Raw genomic sequence first — 17,947 nt, forward strand, 5'->3', positions numbered from 1 at the left:
GAGAGAGGGGGCATCAGAATCTTCTCACTTTACAAGTGGGAGCTTTGTCCAGAGGACTTAATGGCCTGAGCAAGTTGTAGTTAGCAAATTTGAGGTCTAGTTTTAGACCTTGGAGGGCACTGACACTCTAGTCTATGAGCTTTCTACTTTGCCAGGCTCCCTCTCAGGACTCAGTGTGTAATATAAAGACTCATGACTAAACTAATGAGCTTGTGGTTCGGAAAAACACAACCGACCCACCATGGGCACAGTAAAATTCAAAGTTGATATGGTCTAAGTGCCCGGAGGGAATACTCTGCGGGATAGATCTGAGATCGTTCATATTTTCTCCTGATGTTCTTTTCTTTTTTAAAGATTTATTATTTATCATATCTAAGTACACTGTAGCTGTCTTCAGACACACCAGAAGAGGGCATCAGATCCCATTACAGATGGTTGTGAGCCACCATGTGGTTGCTGGGAATTGAACTCAGGACCTCTGGAAGAGCAGTCAGTGCTCTTAGCCACTGAGCCATCTCTCCAGTCCTCTGCTGATGTTCTAAAACTCTTGTATTCTAGATATTTGCTATGTCGTCATCTGGCTAAGCCTCCAAGTCCTTTGCAGCGCAAGTACATAAGGCTTCCCACATCAAGACAGTCATGGCAGCCATCTATAATGCCTTCCCTGTTAATCTGCGCAGTCACTGTGCGAGGGAGTGGGATTACCAACTCCAATCCGGTGAGCATGTTCAACGTGTCAAGGTTGTAAAACCTGACCCTGACTAGGTCAATCTGCAAAATGGAATGTGCGAGGGTCTGAGACTGAGTTCAGGATGAATGACACAGACTATACAAGCAGATAAAGACGATGACGGGTTGCTTGAGGCCGTGAAGGCCTTTTGTGACCATAACTGGACCCTGTCACTCACCCAGAAAACCCAGGCTAACAGACCTTCCCATCGGCTGTAGTCTCAGCCATTCTTTGGTACACAGAGGCTGGTCGAAGTTGTTCTTGCTGGATCACCGGTCTGTAAAGGACACTAAGTGACATGAGATTCCTAAGCCCCTCCCATCTCATAACTGTTCAAGTTACTTATAGATAAAAGTTAAAAAAAAAAAAAAAGAACAAAGAATGACTTAGATTGTGCTCCAAGCAGAGTATGGTCTTCTATGTTGAAATATTCTAGCAATGTGCTGTCGGACTAACGCAGCTATGATTTGTTCTTAACTATTTGAAAAAGCTATTTTAAAAAGGTCTAACAGCCAAAAGATTTGAGAAGAGGCTAAGGCATCCCTGCTCATTTTAAAGCTTCTCTTTTATGGTGCTGGGGAGAGAGACCAGGTCTCACACATGCTAGGCCTCTCTACACCCTCAGCTCCTCTTCTGGTTTACCTGCGTGGTGGCAGGTACATTGGGTCCAATTGCAAAACCTTTCCCCTAAGAAAGCTTAGAGTTAGTTATCTTGGAAGTGCCACAACAGTCTCAGATGTGTGCAAGCCAGCACTAGGGAAAGCTGTTCGATGGGAGTCACCCACCCCCAGCGCTGCTACATACAGGCACGAGAGAAGGTTGGCCACCTTGCTTGGCCTAAGTCAGACACCGTAGAAAGGACTCCAAGCCCTCATGCCCAGTAGAGAGTGGTCAAAAGAGTGAGGAGGTTGTCCTTTGCTCTCTCTTTCCACAGGGTATCTCCTGACCCTCTTTTCACAACATGTTAGACTGAGTGAGAAGGGGCCCACAGCACTCTCATTACCTCACAGCACAGAGCAGGATTCTCAGTCAGCAAACCGGCTCCTCCTGGGGGGGGGGCACCCAACCAACTGGGTTCAACCAGAAAATGCAAGAGGATATTCCACGTGATTGTTTTTATAGACATACAAAAAGAAAGAAGGAGGATGAGGAGAGAGTGAGGAGGAGGAGGAGGAGGAAGAGGAAGAGGAGGAGGAAGAGGAGGAAGAGGGGGATGAGGATGAAGAGGAGGAGAAGGAAGAAGAGGAGGAGGAGGAGAAGCAGGAAGAGGGGGAGCAGGAGGAGGAGGAGGAGGAGAAGTAGGAGGATGAGGAGGGAGTGAGGAGGAGGAGGAAGAAGAGGAGGAGGAGAAGCAGGAGGAGGAGGAGCAGGAGGAGGAGGGAGGGAGGAGGAGGAGGAGGAGGAAGAGGAGGAGCAGGAGAGGAGGAAGAGGATGAGGAGGAAGAAGAAGAGGGAGGAGGGTGGGGAGGGGGGGAGGAGGGAGGGGGGGGAGGAAGGGGAGGAGGAGGGGGAGGGGGGGGGGAGGGGGGGGGAGGAGGGGGAGGGGGGGGAGGAGGACGAGGGGGAGGAGGAGGGAGGGGGGGAGGAGAGGGGAGAGGAGGAGGGAGAGGAGGAGGAGGAGGGAGAGGAGGAGCTGGAGGAGCTGGAGGAGGAGGAGTTGGAGGAGGAGGAGGGGAGGAGGAGGGAGGAGGAGGAGGAGGGGAGGGGGAGGGAGGGAGGAGGGGAGGGGAGGAGGGGAGGGAGGAGGGAGGGGAGGGGAGGGAGGGAGGAGGAGGAGGAAGAGGGAGGAGCAGGGAGAGGAGGAAGAGGATGAGGAGGAAGAAGAAGAGGAGGAGGACAGAACATGGAGGAGGAGGGAGGAGGGAGGAGGAGGAGGGGAGGAGGGAGGGAGGGAGGGAGGGAGGAGGAGGGAGGGGAGGAGGGAGGAGGAGGAGGGGAGGAGTGGGAAGAGGGAGGAGGGAGGGGAGGAGGAGGAGGGAGGAGGGAAAGAGGGAGGAGGAGTGGGAGGAGGAGGGAGGAGGAGGGGAGTAGGGGGGGAGGAGTGGGAGGGGGGGAGGGAGGAGGAGGAGGAGAGGGAGGAGGAGGAGGAGGAGGAGGAGGAGAGGAGGAGGAGGAAGAGGAGAAGGAGGAGGAGGGGGAGGAGGAGGAGGAGGAGGACAGAGCATGAAGCCGTGAGGCTGAGCTGTCTGGTCTACCATGGGTTAACATCAGGTTCTGAGAAGCACACAGTAACTCAGTGTCTGCAAATCCCTGAGCCCCAGGGTGAAAGGCATTTTTATTTGTGGAAACAGAATGGTTCCTTCTTTCACCATTGACTCTCTCTCTCTCTCTCTCTCTCTCTCTCTCTCTCTCTCTCTCTCTCTCTCTCTCTCTCTCTCTCCTCTCATTTCTTTATTTTTGATCTGTCTAAACCTCAAATCTGGACCATCCATCATTTTAACCTGCCCAGAATTTTCATCTTTCCAGAGCCAAAGAGCAGCAAATACCGGGTCCAAAGAGCCCTCTCCCATAGCCGAGTGCCACCAGCCCTCCTTCTCCCAGGGTTACAAGGGTGCTCAGAGCAGACCATGTCAGCAGGACGTGCCACACACAGCAAATCACCAAACCAGAAATGCGTTAACGGGGTTCCAGGGGACTTACTCGTACTTGTGCTGGTTCCAATCGTGTTGATCGTGGCGGGGACAGACGAGGAAGAATACAGGGGCACGTGGCCGTTCTCACAGCCCAGGCTCTTGTCCTGCCAGTTGGAGGCGCTGATGCAAATCCCAGAATCCCGAGAGTTCTGCCAGCCATTGAGCTTGTCCTCAGAGTTCTGTCTTTGGTGATAGTAGTGGGTCTGTCCGTAATCCACAGAGTCCGAGCGGCCTCGGTTCTGACTACCGAAGCTGGTGGATGTGCGGTCCTCCAAGTGGTTCAGCCACATGGCTAGTGCACTGCGGTCTTCCAGGGAAGTGGCAGGGTGGATCAAAGCATAGGACAGCAGCTGCCTGCTCTCCTCAATGTGCTGGTTATGGTCGATAGAGTGTGCCAGGATCTTGGGCAGCAGTTTCATATACTCTACTTTCGCGTCGAGGTTTCCTGGCTTCAGCAAAGGCAGGTGAGTTAGCAGAAGGGAAATCACTTTATCCTTGGATTCCTGTTGCCATTGGTTAATGATTCCTGAAAGGGAAAGTACACAGGACACATGAGCAAATACACCCACGGTCACACGAAACACCGCACTCTACGTTTCTGTGGCTCGGGGCCCCGGCTTCGGAACCCTGGCTGAATGTTCCCAGCTGCATACGAGACGGGTTCACTGGCTTAAAGGCTCATAGGGGCCGGGGACTTCAATGAGGTACAGGTCAAGACTTCCTAGAGAGGGCAGCCGGGAGAATGCGTGATCCTTTGCACTAAATAAAATCTGACGATCACGGTGAGCACTGATTACAGGTGTTCTTGGTGTATGTGGAAGGTGGAGACAGAAGGCTCAGAAGTTCAAGGCCATCCACCACTACTTAGGAAGTCTGAGGCGGCATGAACTACATAAAACCTCCTCTCAGATCCTTAGAGCTGGAGACCCGGCTCAGTGGTTGAGACCACTGGCTGCTTTCCCAGGGAGCCTGGACTTAATTCCCAGCACTCGGCTCACAGCCGCCAATAACTCCAGTCCCAGGGGACCTAACACTGTCCTCTCACTCTCTCAGGTACCATAAACATGGTGCCCAGACATACATGCAGACACACACATATCCATACAACAGACTCAATCTCCACTTTATAATAAATTATGGGATATTTTATTATGCATATTTATTATACATATATTAATATATATAATAAAATATAAAATAAAAAAATCTCCATCTTAAAACTAACAAATGCTTAATTGTCAAAGAGATGACTACTTGGGTCCAACCAACGAGAATCGACAGCCCCGTCTTCCTTCTTAGACAAGACTAGGCACAACCCTAGATAGACAGGGGCCGAGCGTGATAAAATTTCCATCAACTGAGGGTCCGCATGAAGGAATTCTTGGAGCGAAGCTGCCTCCCCACTCCAGACATCGACTGCAAGTGCCTTAAGTGTTGGAGAAGGGATGCTTGTGAAGCTGGTTCAACTTCGTACACAGAAGAACATGTCAGGAAAAGGGACCCAACACCACGGTCCCCGAATCTTAGTGTTGAGAGCTGCAGCCTTCTTATAAAGAAATATCGGAGCAAAGGAGTCGTACAGCTCCAGGGACGCCCTGGAAGCCACACACTGGTAGGTTATCCATCTTTCTGCAAAGGTCTCTGTGTACGGTTGTATTAACACTTCATTTTTAATTTAAAATTTTTTATTGGTATTGATGTGTGAGTGAATGTGGCACATGTGCATGTGTGTGTGCTTGTGTGTGTGTGTAAGGACAGCAGAGCACACTGGATGCTATTCTAAGGAACGTCGCCTACATCTGTTTAGATGACGTCTCCCCAGAACTCAACCAGGCTAGGCTGGCTGGCCAGTGAGCCCCAGGGATGCTCCTGCCTCTGCCTCACAGGGCTGGAATTACAAGCATGCACCCCTATGCCTGGCATTTAACATGGGTTCTCATGCTTAGGCATTTTAAGCATGTGCTTTGGTGTCACTAAGGACACTTACAATAGCATGTAATTGCCTGTAGAAAAGTAGTTCTCCACCAGTGGATCAAGACCCCTACGGGGGTTTTAACGACCCTTTCACAAGGGTTGCCCACAGCCACTGGAAAACACAAATGTCTACACTATTTTTCTCTTCTTTTCTTTTTTTTAAGATTTATTTATTATGTATGCATACACTGTAGCTGTCTTCAGACACACCAGAAGAGAGCATCTGACCCCATTACAGATGGTTGTGAGCCACCATGTGGTTGCTGGGATTTGAACTCAGGACCTCTGGAAGAGCAATCAGTGCTCTTAACCGCTGAGCCATTTCTCCAGCCCTTACACTATTTTTCATAAGAGTAGCAACATTACAGTTATGAATAGCAGTGGAAACAATTTTATGGTTGGGGTCTCATCACAACATGAGAAACTATATTAAGGAGGCGTACTCTTAGAAAGGCTGAGGACCATGGCTGTAGTCCTTCATTACCTTCCAAATCAAAAGTCTGTCTTCATCAAAACAAACCCCTCTCACCCCTTTCCTAGCCTCCGGCATGCCCCCATTCCATTTTCTGTCCCCAAGAACCTGGTTTTGCTCTAGATACCTCAGACAAGGGGGGCCTCAGTGTTTGTCTTTTCATTATTTGAGACAAGGTCTCAGACTCTGAAGCCCTGTTTAGCCTCGACCTCACAGTTGACTCCGTCTTGGCCTCCCGGATGCTGGGACAGCAGACAGGAAGCACCCTGCCCAGTATTCCCACTGAATGCCTCACGCCTCTCTAGTTTCCTCCAGGTTCATGCACTCGAAGATTTGCTCCTTACCACGTCCCTCCCTGTCCCACTCGAATGACAAGTGATGCATGGTGCCTGTTGAGTTTTGGAGACGTACAGAGTGGGGCAACCCCAATGGCTTTCACATGGTGTCTTCAGGTCGGAGGGGTTAATTATAAGCTACGGACTCATAGGCATGCACTAAGTCCTTTTCAGAGAACTCGCTAAGAAAAATCTCAGCATTGTGCCTTCATCTAGAGTTCCCTGAAGGTCCCACGCTGAAGGCGTGGTCCCCAGTTTGGAGATATTCACAATGGTGTCTAGGAGATTTCCTGATCACTTTGGTGTATACCTCATCTTTCTCCCTTTTTGCTTTTTGGCTCTCACGAGTTACAGTTTTTTTTTTTTTTTTTTTTTTTTTTTTTTTTTTTTTTTTTCAGAGCTGGGGACCAACCCAGGGCCTTGCCTTCCTAGGCAAGCGCTCTACCACTGAGCTAAATCCCCAACCCCGAAGTTACAGTTTTCTTAACCAACCATTACAGACTGGAGTCTTCCAAACTGTGATTGAAAATAAAACTGCCCTCATTTTAAGTGGATTTTCCTCTTGGATACTGTGTTACAGTGACAAAGTTAACCAATTAGCATTGAGGACACGGTATCCTTGGAGCCAGGCGTGGGAGTTAATCCCAGACCTGCCATTTAATTTCTGGTGGAATTGCTTAACCTGTTCGAGCCTTTACTGTCACATCAGTCGTGGATAGTAGGTACCAGTAGCTTCTGCCTTCCTTGGATTAAATGGGATGAGGTAAGAAAGGACCAGTTGAGTATTTGATGGTAGAAACCACCCTCTCCCTTTGCTCTACATCAGTCAGACCCACAGAAAGATGAGGTAAGCAGCTTATTACAAACAGGGAGGACACTAAGGAAGTCATTAAAAACATCACCAAGCTGGAAAAGATCAGGAGCGAGGGAGGCGAGTGCTATGATGAGTTTCACTCACCTCCCAGACCCCCTTTAAAAAAGAGGCCCCGCCTGATGGGACAGGTGAAGTTCTTTTATCTGGTGGCAATCAGCTAAATTGTCAGAGAGCTAGGACCGCCCTTCTAACAGTAAGAAGCGAGACTGGACTCTCTTCATGTGGGCTTTTCTGTGTGAAGCAGAAGCCGCTAACCTGACGACTGAGGAAGACTGCAGAGAAGACATGGGAAGCCAGAGCATAAAAGGCATGGGAGAGTTGTGGTGGAAGCGTCTAAAATCCTTGTTCCCAGGGCAGTGACAGGCGTTTGGGGGGGGGTGAGGCATGAGGGATAGAGGGTGGGGATGGGGGTGGGGCACTGGGATGGGGGTGAGGTATCTGAATACTCTTATATCTACACCCCCACTTATTAGATATAATACCAGCAGCACAGATTCTTAGTAAAATACCACAAGCCATGTACAGTGCCTGAAACTTAGCAGTAATCAAATTACAAAAAAAAAAAAAAAAAAAAAAAAACGAGCTATTTGATTTAAGCCAACACTAAAATATCATTTCAACACGCAATCATTACAGATCACTAGGGAGACAGACACGTGTCCTCTTTGGACTTGAGTTAAATTTTTGAAATCCAGGGCTTACGTTACCGCCGACACATCCGCATTTGAATGAGCTATGCTGTCACGCTTGTGGCTGGTGAGCAGGTCAGCATAGGCTAAAGGCATTCTAAAGAAGGCAGACATGAAGCGGGTGACCCCGGGAGGTCCTTCTCAGCTCTCTGATGATTTAGCTAGTTGCCACTAGGTATGATATATATTTGATTGCCACCAGATACAAGAACTTCTGGTGTCTCACTAGACCGAGCCTCTCTTTTTAATAGGGTCTGGAAGATGTATAAAAACCCTCCATAATATCTCCATCCTACCCATCTTTTGTCAGTGAAGACCACGCATTGGTTTCTGTTTTTTCCTGCACTCTGAGGTATTTTTCATTTGTCTGGGGACAGAGTCTCACTACATGGCTCCTTCCGGCCTCCAACTCACAGCAACCCTTTTGCATCAGGCTCTGTGCTGAGACGGCAGGCCCGGGGCATGCGCCTGGCATCCTTTACATGACGGCTATATTTAGGAGGAAAAGAAACCTAGTCAGTCTGTCCAAGGGTCTCAAGAGTCCCAGGAAGGAAACAAAAAGGCCCAGAGGAAGAACAGAGGTGTCATAAGCCAGCAGTGAGCTGGGGCAGGCCGCACGCACACATACCCTTACAATTAAATTCAGGAAGCACTTTTAATAAAAATGCACGAGGCTAAAGAACTTCCTAGACTCCTGCTAGGCCACTTCCCTGTTTAGATATTCTGCCCTCACAAAAGGTCGATCTTAAAAAAAAAATGTCAGGACGAAAATAAAACGTAAATAGGACTCAGAGTGCTAGTGACACAGGTTATCTTCAGCAACGACTTTCTGCCAAGGATTAACCCAGGACTCTGAGGAAGAAGTATGACAGAGAGGGAGGCTGAGAGGTCCCTGTCCCTGGTCCCTTCTAGGGCTGAAATAGCACTATCTGTGGGAATAATCCTCGGCTGGTTTGAGGCTGTGGTGTAGCTAGAAAGACACCAAAAAGCAACATGGTTTTTGCTCACCCCTCCTGGGAGCTCAGCTATACGGCTGCTTTCTGAGGCTAACCACACCTACTGGCTCAAACTTCTATTGCTCTAGCTGTCATGCTGATAGCTAACAGTATTGAGTGGTTTCTGTGGGCCGGGCTCTCCTTGTAAGCCCTGTGCATTTAATTACTCATTGAATGCTCTCAAGGAGTTTAGCTAGAGGGGGCGGCGTGGCGGATCTCATAACTAGCCTTCTTTTGCAGATGAGAGAGACAGAGACGTAGGTGGAACAACTAAGTTGCCATCGGTCCCTTGACTAGTGAACAGGCAGAATGGAGGCAGACAAATTAGCTCTGGCTACAGATGGTTATCTTGCTAGAAAAGACCATAAGCTAGATATTTTAGTATTTGTGGTGGTATGTAGTTGTTACATCGACTGTGTATAGATGCGTAGCCATAGTAACGAAGCTGTGGAAGTGTAGCAAAAGGAGCCTCGCAGACAATGGAGACGATACTTTTTGTGGTCTTAGGTTGCTCTTAGTTTCTTTTGATACTTGTCTTTGGAAGGGAACTTGAGGCTCTTCTCAGAGGTCTACGGGGGCGGGGCTGTTTAGTGAGTTTCCTGAAGCAGTGTGGTAGAGATGGCAGTGTGCATTTTAGGGTTCAGGGACTTTAGGGTTCTGGGTATAAAAGATGCAGGGGCTGCCTTGCTCTCCGCTCTTGAAGGCTCACTCTGAGGAAAGTCAGCAGTCCTACTGAGAGGTCACTCTTCACCCAGGAAGCCACCCAGTGAGGTTGTTCTGGTGAGGACCCAAGGATGTCTTAGTTAAGGTCACTCTAGTGCTACAGTGAAACACCATGAGCAAAAGCAACTTGAGGAGGAAGTCAGGGCGGGAATTCCCACAAGGCAGGAACCTGAGATGCAGATCCTGTGGAGGGCTGCTACTTGTTTGCTTGCTTTTTTGTTTTAGACAGAATTTCTCTATGTAGTCCCGGCTGTCCCTGGAACTTGCTCTGTAGACCTGGATGTCGTCAAACTGAGAAATCTACCTGTCTCTGCTTCCTGAATGCTGGGATTAAAGGCTGGCCCTCCCCCATCAGTCATCAATTAAGGAACTGCCCAACAGGCTTGCCTGCAGGTGGATCCTCTAAGGACATTTTCTCCTGTGTTCGTTTGTTTGGTTGGTTTTGGCTTGGCTTGGTTTATTCAAGACAAGGTTTCTCTGTGTTGCCCAGGCTGTCCTGGAACTCCCTCTGTAGACCACACAGACCTCAAACTCAGAGATCCACCTGTCTCTGCCTCCCCAGTGTTGGTATTGAAAGGTGTGTGCCGTCGCCACCACCAAGCAGAGGCCTTTTCTCAGCTGAAGCTCCCTCTCTGGCGACTCTAGTTTAAGATCGACATAAAATTCACCAGCCAGGGGTCCTCTGTCAATCTCCACCTCAAAGATGCTGGTTATGTAAGGCTAGCCCCCTTGTAAAGGAAATCTCAGCCCCGTTCAGAGTCTTCACATGACTAGAGAGTTCCAGTCAGCAAGCATTCGGAGGAACCCTGAGCCACGGCCACACATTTCAAGATCCACAGAAAGTGTGTGATTACATATGTATCGTTCTAATCAGCCAAGCCCTGAGTAATTTGTTTCACAGCCAAAGATAACTAATGTTTATCCAAGTGCCTCTAAGGAAAAAAGGAAGCTTTAGCCATTTGGCTTCCAATGTTCGGTCCAACTGACATTGCTGTTCCTATTCTGAAACAGACCCAGGACACTAACCTGCTGCTACTAAACACCTCCCTCACCTCCCTTACCCCGACCTCCTGCTCACCAACAAAGATAGGCCATGAGTTAGCTCCCTAGGTGCCTTCAGGGTAAGAATGTACTGATCATGGAGCCTGGAGCTACGCCCACATTAAAGGGTGAGATTTTTCGGGGCGACTTAGAAAATGGTTTCTGATTATAATTTGGCCTCCCACGGTGGTCTGCTCGCAGGAAGTTGTGCGCTGATCATCTGGATTTTCAGTACATCCTGCCAACCACAGCTCCCCAAATCAAATTACCAAGCCAGTGCTGCAGGGTCTACCTCCCTGCTTTCCAGACGGCGCGAGTTAGCCTCTCTGCAAGAGCATCTGTGACAATACCGCCAGAGTGAACGTCTCTACCATCAAACAGAAGAGATCCTACACGAGGAGGGGTGTCTGTGTCCCTTAATCTCTTCTTGACTCACCCACAGCATCAGCCTGTATGGAATGAGAACTAAACATGGGAAACTAAAGTCCAAAATCTGTGAGTTTTGATGTTGCAACTCATCTCAACATCCTCTGAGCGCCTTCTCTAAGTGAGGAGCCCAGACGTGCTGGGGATTCGATGGAGGAAAACATGAACGATTTACCAATTTTAATCCAATGACATAAGAAGAGTAAAAGAAAAATCGAAAGTTCTCGTTAAAGACCAGGAGGATTAGAAAACTGTCCCACAATTCTCGGGGTGACGAGTTCAGTATCATCGCCACACAGTCGTATGTCAGTGTTTAAAGGCTGCAATTGTTAGTAAATTACCCTTAAATTGCTATCTTATTATACCCCTGTTTTCAGTTTAACAACGTTCACCATAAAGAGGCTTTCTCACAAGTGCATTTAGACAATTCGTTCATGCAAGAAATGGCCAGGAATGACGTGCACACTCGCGTGAAGCACTGGCTGAATACAAGGCTGTAACACCCCTGGGAGCTGATGGTTAATAGTCCTGGTTAGAATTTACATTACAAACTCAGTCCTGGGCGCAGCAGAAGCAGAAGGCTTCTAAATTTAGTACAACTCCGAATGGCTCAAAAAAACAGAAACCAACAAGCAAACAAAACAAACGATGGCATCATATAGCAAGCATTTGATGGGGAATGAGCTGACACAGGGAATCCCCTGATGTGGCAAATGCAGCATGCGAGCAGTGAGCCTCCCACATAGGTACCTACTCTTGCCTCTTGTCTCTCAAGGTATCTTCTTGAGCTGGGAGAAGAATCTGGGTAACTCGGGGAGGGGGTCTATAAATTGTGTTGACATTCACTTATCATGCGAGATCCAAATGTCTGGAGTTACCAAGGCCCTATTGTAAGGGAGTTGGGGGTCCTGAAGCATCTCTCTCCCTTGTCAAATGGTGCCCACCAGCCCTCTCTTCTGGCAGTCACACCCTATGTACTCTCCTACACCAATCACACATCTGTGCGACTAACAGAATGTGGCAGAGAGTTTGATAAGCTTTCAGTTTGATAAGCTTTCAGTTCCTATCTTGCTTTCTCTATTCCCTTGCTGTGGGGGAAGCCAGTGATACCAATTATGAAGAGAGACTTGGGCATCTCCAGAGGAGGAGATGAAGACTCAGGCCCTCTGCTCAGAGTCAGAACAGGCTTATCAGACGCGTCGCTGAGCCGCCTCGAAAGTACTGCTCCAGCTCCAGTTAATATCGTGACAGTGATGTGGTCAGACACTTTGGACCTGATCTACCCAAGTGGGCTGTTACGTCAAGCCATTAAGTTTGGAGGCATTTTTTTAAAAATATAGTTTCTAAAATTTTTATTATTTTGTTTTACGTGTATGAGTGTTTTGCTCATATGTGTGCTTGTGTGCCACCTGTGTCTGGTACCCTTGGAGGTCAGACGAAGGTATCGGATTCCCTGGAACAGGAGTTATGGATGATGTGAGACAGCATGTGGTGCTGGGAATTGAACCCCAGTCCTTTGGAAGAGCAGCAAAGTTCTAGGCTGCTGAGGCATCCCTCCAACCACCGCCCCCACCCCACGGCAACGGTTAACTAATACAAGGGGGTTTGTATACTTAGTAAACGACAAATGAAAAGTCCTGCCCAGGCTCAGGGAACATCTTGCAAGAGGAGGTGGGAAGAACGTAAGAGGGGCTTGCTGTGGACAGGACACGGCTCTTGGCAGCTGTCCAAGACACAAGACTTGCACAAGATCAAGCCAACCGAAATTCCAGCATGGATGAGAGAAGGGAGTCATGAGCCTCCAGCCCTAAATGAGGAGTTATCGGTAGTCAACGGTTGATTGCTTTGAATGTCACCAGGTGCCCATGGATGGCCAGCACCTAATGGCTTCCTGCCCTCGGAGAAGGCTGTCAGGCTTCATGGTTCTACTATACGGATGTTCAAAGCTATGAGGAATCTCCAGCCCCAGTAAAGACCTGCTACCCCTGAAAAGTAGTCTGGTGGTCTCTTCAATCAGGACCTTCCATCTACAGCCACTCTCCCTGGGCTCTGGCAGAGCTGGGTACCCCAGGAAGGTTCCTTAGCTCCTGAAGGACCCAGGACTGCTGGGATTTCATCCTGAAGTCTCTTGGCCAAGAGTTCTGGTCAGGGTTGTGGTTCTCTTTCAGTGTCTGAGCCCTGCTGGCTTTGCTTAACTTTTGTAGGTGAGGCACTCATTACCAGAAAGTGTATAAAATAAGCCGACTTCCCCAACCACCTGCCTGGGCTCTGACCTCTGAGCCATGAATGTGCAGGGAAATTACCACATCTATGTTTATAGCCCAGATCTCTCTGTTGATCTCTAGACATGGATTCAACTTTACTCTTATCTCCACTTACAGGGACTCAAAGCTCCATGTCCAAAGATAGTATACTCTACCCTCTCTCTCCCTCCAGACGTTGTCATGTGCTTAATCTGTTAGCGCATTCAGAATATACCCAGAGTCTGAACATGCTTAGACACCCCACTCCATCATCAGTGAAGGTCTAGGAATCATAACCATCGTTTTGCAAGAATGAGCTTGATTGCTCTCCTGATTAAAGACTGGAGTGCTACCCATCTGCAATGATCTGGGGATGGGGAGAGGATGCCCCGAAGGCTCACATGCTGGAAGATCGGGTCCCATGTGGTAATACAGAGATGACATAACTTCTAAGAGGTAGGGCTTTGTCAGAAGCTAATCAGATGATAGGTGACCGTCCTCAGAAGGAACTGAGTGGACACTTGTTAGGTGCCATGAGAGTGAGTTGCAAAAAAGAGCAAGCTTCATCCCCTGACTCTCTCTGGCTTTTTGTCTTATCAACACTTCCCTTCTGCATAGATTCTTCCCACTGCGATACCATGAGGTTCTCACCAGAGGCTCAACCAACTGGGCTGGACTAGGTCGGGGCTTAGCCTTTTAGCCTCCAAATCTATGAGCTAAAAAAGCCTCCTTTCCTTGTAGGGAACCCATGTCTCTGATATTCTGCTAGGGTGGTAGGAAATGGACCAACACACGGTCTCATCGTGAGTAAAAGCCAGTGTCCTCCTGGGTCTATAATTCAGTCCCACTCTGCTACTGTCCCTTTTAAGCTTTGTTCCAGTCTAGGTCCCTTTAACATGTCAGAAGCACACCTCTCCTGGAACCTTGGTGTTTTCTCTTCCTAGAACACCCCCCCCAGTCACGTGTCACACCTATCAGCTCACTGTTGTGCAAATGTCACTCTTCCAGTGAAACCTCGCTCATACTCAGCTGCTCACCCTGCCACCTCACCCTGCCTTCGCCCATCCCTGCTTTATTCTCACAGAGCTTCTCCCTGCGTGGCCTGCTGGGTGTCTAACCAAAGACAAAACAGTTCAATTTCCAGGTCTTTACTGAACTCCCTTCCTAACATTCTGTTTAGGGTGGAAAATTCTGGTGCAGAACAAAAGCATTCTGGGTGCTCTCACTGATTGTCATGACACCAATTAAAGAAATCTTCACACACACACACACACACACACACACACACACACACACACACAGAGAGAGAGAGAGAGAGAGAGAGAGAGAGAGAGAGAGGCTGAGATAGCAGAATTAAATGGATTTAATACAACTCTTTTGCAAACATCTGTTGAAGAGCAAAAGAAAAGCAATCCCAGTGGCATTGTGTCAAGATGGTTTATGTCAAAATGGTGACAGTTTTAATAAAATGTCCTAGGGCCAGGGCCCCCAAAACTTATGGAAATTGGAGATCAAAACACCATTCCCTTGCTCTTGACAACCACATGACGCAACCTTACAAGTGCCGTATTGGAAGCCTTTCTGGAGAGCACGTAGTGTGAGAAGGCTTGAGTTTCTGCACTTGTCAATCTTCCCCCCCACCCCCACCCCCACCAAAGCCCCAACCCCTCTACAGCAGGAAGTAAAGCTCTGAGTCTTTAAAACAATGACTCAGCAATCCTCGTGCTGAGTTGATAAAAGAAAATAAAAGCTCGTGCTTGGTAAAACTGCATGAGCATTGGTCATTGTCCCACGGGAAGAAGAAATGAGGATCCCGACAGAATCCCATAGTATCTACGATGTCCACTGCACTGTAAAGTGGACTTAGACAATGCCAAGGCCTAAGTGCTTGGTACGGCCTGGAGAGGAGAGCCGGGGCCAGTATCTTGAAGAACTTAGTAGTTCACAAAAGAGCTTTGATAGTTCCTGCTTGATCACACGGGCCAACGTGGACAGCAGCTAATTCACCCAATAGGAGTTAACCCTAGGAAGTGTGAGGAGAGTTACAGCCAACGGTTCCACCCTTGCACCAGAGTGATGTTCTCTAAAGTGAGCCCAGACTGCTCCTCCATGGGGTCCCACACTTCCTAAACTAAACAGAGTTTCTTCACGGATAGGCAGACGATTTCATCTGAAGAGCTGGGGATCTAGCGCGTTTGGTACGAATGTGTGAGTTTCTGCTATGGGGTGTAGATATGTAAATACCGTCATCAAGAAAGAGCACGGTGACTTTCCCAAAGCGTGCTATATCGAAGGTGCTGATGGTGAAGTTTATATGTTTTGCATTTTGGCATAAACATCTGAAGCACTGCACATGTGATTCATCCTATGGAGAAGAAATGAACGGTTCTTCCTGACGTAAGATATTTGAATCTCTCTTGCAAATTAACCCTGCATTGCCTTAGGAAAGAAAGCCTGGATTAGCCACAAGAACAGAGCTAGGTGACCCCGGAAGGCACCCATTTGGATTGTACCAGCACAGCCCTGTAGAGGGAGTTAGAGGTACGCCTCCCTTCCTGCTCCACTCCCAAGCTATTACCCTGGGAATTTGTGCAGAGGCTACTAGTAAAAGCTGGCTCGCAAACACCTGCTGTATGTGCTGCAGAGTCACAGGATAGTAGGTTTGATGACGTGGTCAGACCCAGGTTTCAGTCTTGGGACCAGAGAGCAGCAAGGACACCAGGGAAGGTGACGGTAAAGAATGAAATGGCTACGGCCATGTCCTCTCTTTGGAGCCCAGGACTAAGCAAGGCTACAGGTCAATGGCTAGAGCAGAGCTAGTTGGGCTGACCAGGTGGGGGCCTCTTGCTTTGGTTAACTTGGTGAGAGACTGCAGGAGACAAAAACTGAGGCCATACCTAGGTAGAATGCGACGCGTGCTTCCTGAAGTCAAGGATGCTGTCTGGAATTCTATAAGAAGGGACAAGACCCAAGTGGCAGGGGAAGTCATGGGGAACAAGGAAGGACAGAGGGTGAAGAAAAGGCCCAGGGCAGCAGGGTCCAGACATGAGTGATCTTTCTTCATCCACGTTAAACAGCCCAGGTCCAGCAGCCTCACATGCTACGCTCCGAGCTTGCCCCATCTCACTGCTGAGAGGCTAAACCTGGGTGGGAGGGGCTCCTTCCAGGAGATAAATCTCTTGATGGTTAAGGCAGGAGGTAGGAGGAAGGAAGGGCGTGCTTCTAAGTCCAGGGGTTTTAAAACTGGCCGACTGGCCCTCATCTTTACCTCCAGGTCTTGGGGACACGGCCCTGTGAGGAGAGAGACAATGCGAAGCTCTAACCTCACTGGTCTTGAGCTGAGGCTGCAGCAGCAATACTGTGTTGCTTCGTTTTAATGGCTCTTACACAGCCACCATTAGACAAGGATGTTCCTGTTAAACTCTCTGCTACTTATCTTTAGTCTCCGTCAAGGTGCACAGCCTGGCACTGGGACCCACCCTTTTCCATACAAGGTAGACCTTGGAGAAGGTGCTGAAACCATAGAAATGTCTTGAGTGAGACTAATTTGGGAGGAATCAGACTACAGGAGTAGAGAGACACTCTGAGAAGGCCTCCGTCTTTGGAAGCAAACGCATTGCCGTCAAAAGCAGTTACTCTCCGATGTGGAAGATCCTCAGCTCTCGGGGGAGATCCCCAGCCAGCAACCAACACACTCCTTGGCAAGAATCAGAACCCACTGGGATCTGGGTCTATGGTTGCTCTTCCAGTGGGGATGGCGATCAGCAGTTTAAATCCTTTAGGAGATCTCTAATTTTGACTTAGATACTCTCCCCTGGAGATGTACCTCCTATACATTCCAAATTCTCCCCTCTTCTCTTCTGTCCCTTCTGTCACCCGTGCCATCATCTGAAGATTTTGCCTCCTACCCCTAAGCTCATGTTTTCACTTCAGCCCTCATGCCTTTGAGCCCCATCGCTGACCTGGCCACATCATTCTCTTTAGTCATAGCCCTGTCCCATGAGCAGTCCGCTCCTCCCTTCCCTAAATTGGGGCTGACCACACAGTCTTGCTGGACTGGCGTGGGTCGGAAGCTACACGTTAACTTTTCTGTGATAGCTGATTGACAACAGTCTGTCCTTTCTCCTCAGATACCCCCCTCCCGTCCCCAGACGGTAAAGCTCAGCATCAAAAGTAGAAACCAAGGCACGGTTGCCATAACGAGTGGGGCCCAGGAGAAGACAGACCAGCCTTTGCCTACAAACGTGCTCCCAGCAGCTTCCACACCAGTTTCCGCTAAGCCAGACACTCCACAGATCTCCGTACCATGGATCATGGATCAGTCCTGCCTCTCCTCACACAGAAACACAGGGGAGGTTGAGTCCCCTGGGGACTAGTGTAAGTACCCAAGCTGCACTCTAGGGACAGCATCTGGAGACATTCCTTTCCAAGAGCTACAGAAGATGGCTGGAGATTCTAGGTGACACAGTGGGAGGTGGGATGGGACCGAAGAAGACGGGACTCGAGGCCTAGCACAGGACCATCTGAGCTCAAATCCCCACTGGGCTCTCAGAACTTGGGAGGACTGGTCCAAACGGTCTAAGAGCTGCTTAGGGACAGGAGCCTGTGCGTCTGGGAACTTGTTAGAAATGCAGGTTCCACACCCACATCCCACCCCTGGCATTGAACGCGCAGACCCTGTTTGACTAGCTTTCCAGACGACTGAGATCGAGGCTTCTTTATGTTTGAGGATGACTGACAGGAGGAACCTGGGGAAGCATAGCCTCCATGTTTTAATAGTATAATCCCCAGGGAACGTTAGTGAAGCCAGGG

General features: G+C 49.0%; 1 protein-coding gene across 5 annotated transcripts in view; it reads right to left on the reverse strand.

Annotated features, from left to right (window-relative positions):
- The window catches only part of Samd4a (sterile alpha motif domain containing 4A), a 225,809-nt gene that overhangs the window by 83,450 nt on the left and 124,412 nt on the right, over positions 1–17,947 (reverse strand). For 2 of the 5 annotated variants that reach the window (XM_032917458.1, XM_032917460.1), the window contains exon 2: positions 3,371–3,889. The exons of 1 other annotated variant lie outside the window; for it this stretch is intronic. In XM_032917458.1, coding sequence (XP_032773349.1) covers positions 3,371–3,889 — 519 coding nt within the window. The remainder of the gene's footprint in view (positions 1–3,370; positions 3,890–17,947) is intronic. 2 more of the 5 variants (XM_032917461.1, XM_032917459.1) reach the window with 1 other exon arrangement.

This window comes from Rattus rattus, chromosome 12 (assembly GCF_011064425.1).
Source record: "Rattus rattus isolate New Zealand chromosome 12, Rrattus_CSIRO_v1, whole genome shotgun sequence".
In the NCBI taxonomy this organism is placed as follows: domain Eukaryota; kingdom Metazoa; phylum Chordata; class Mammalia; order Rodentia; family Muridae; genus Rattus; species Rattus rattus.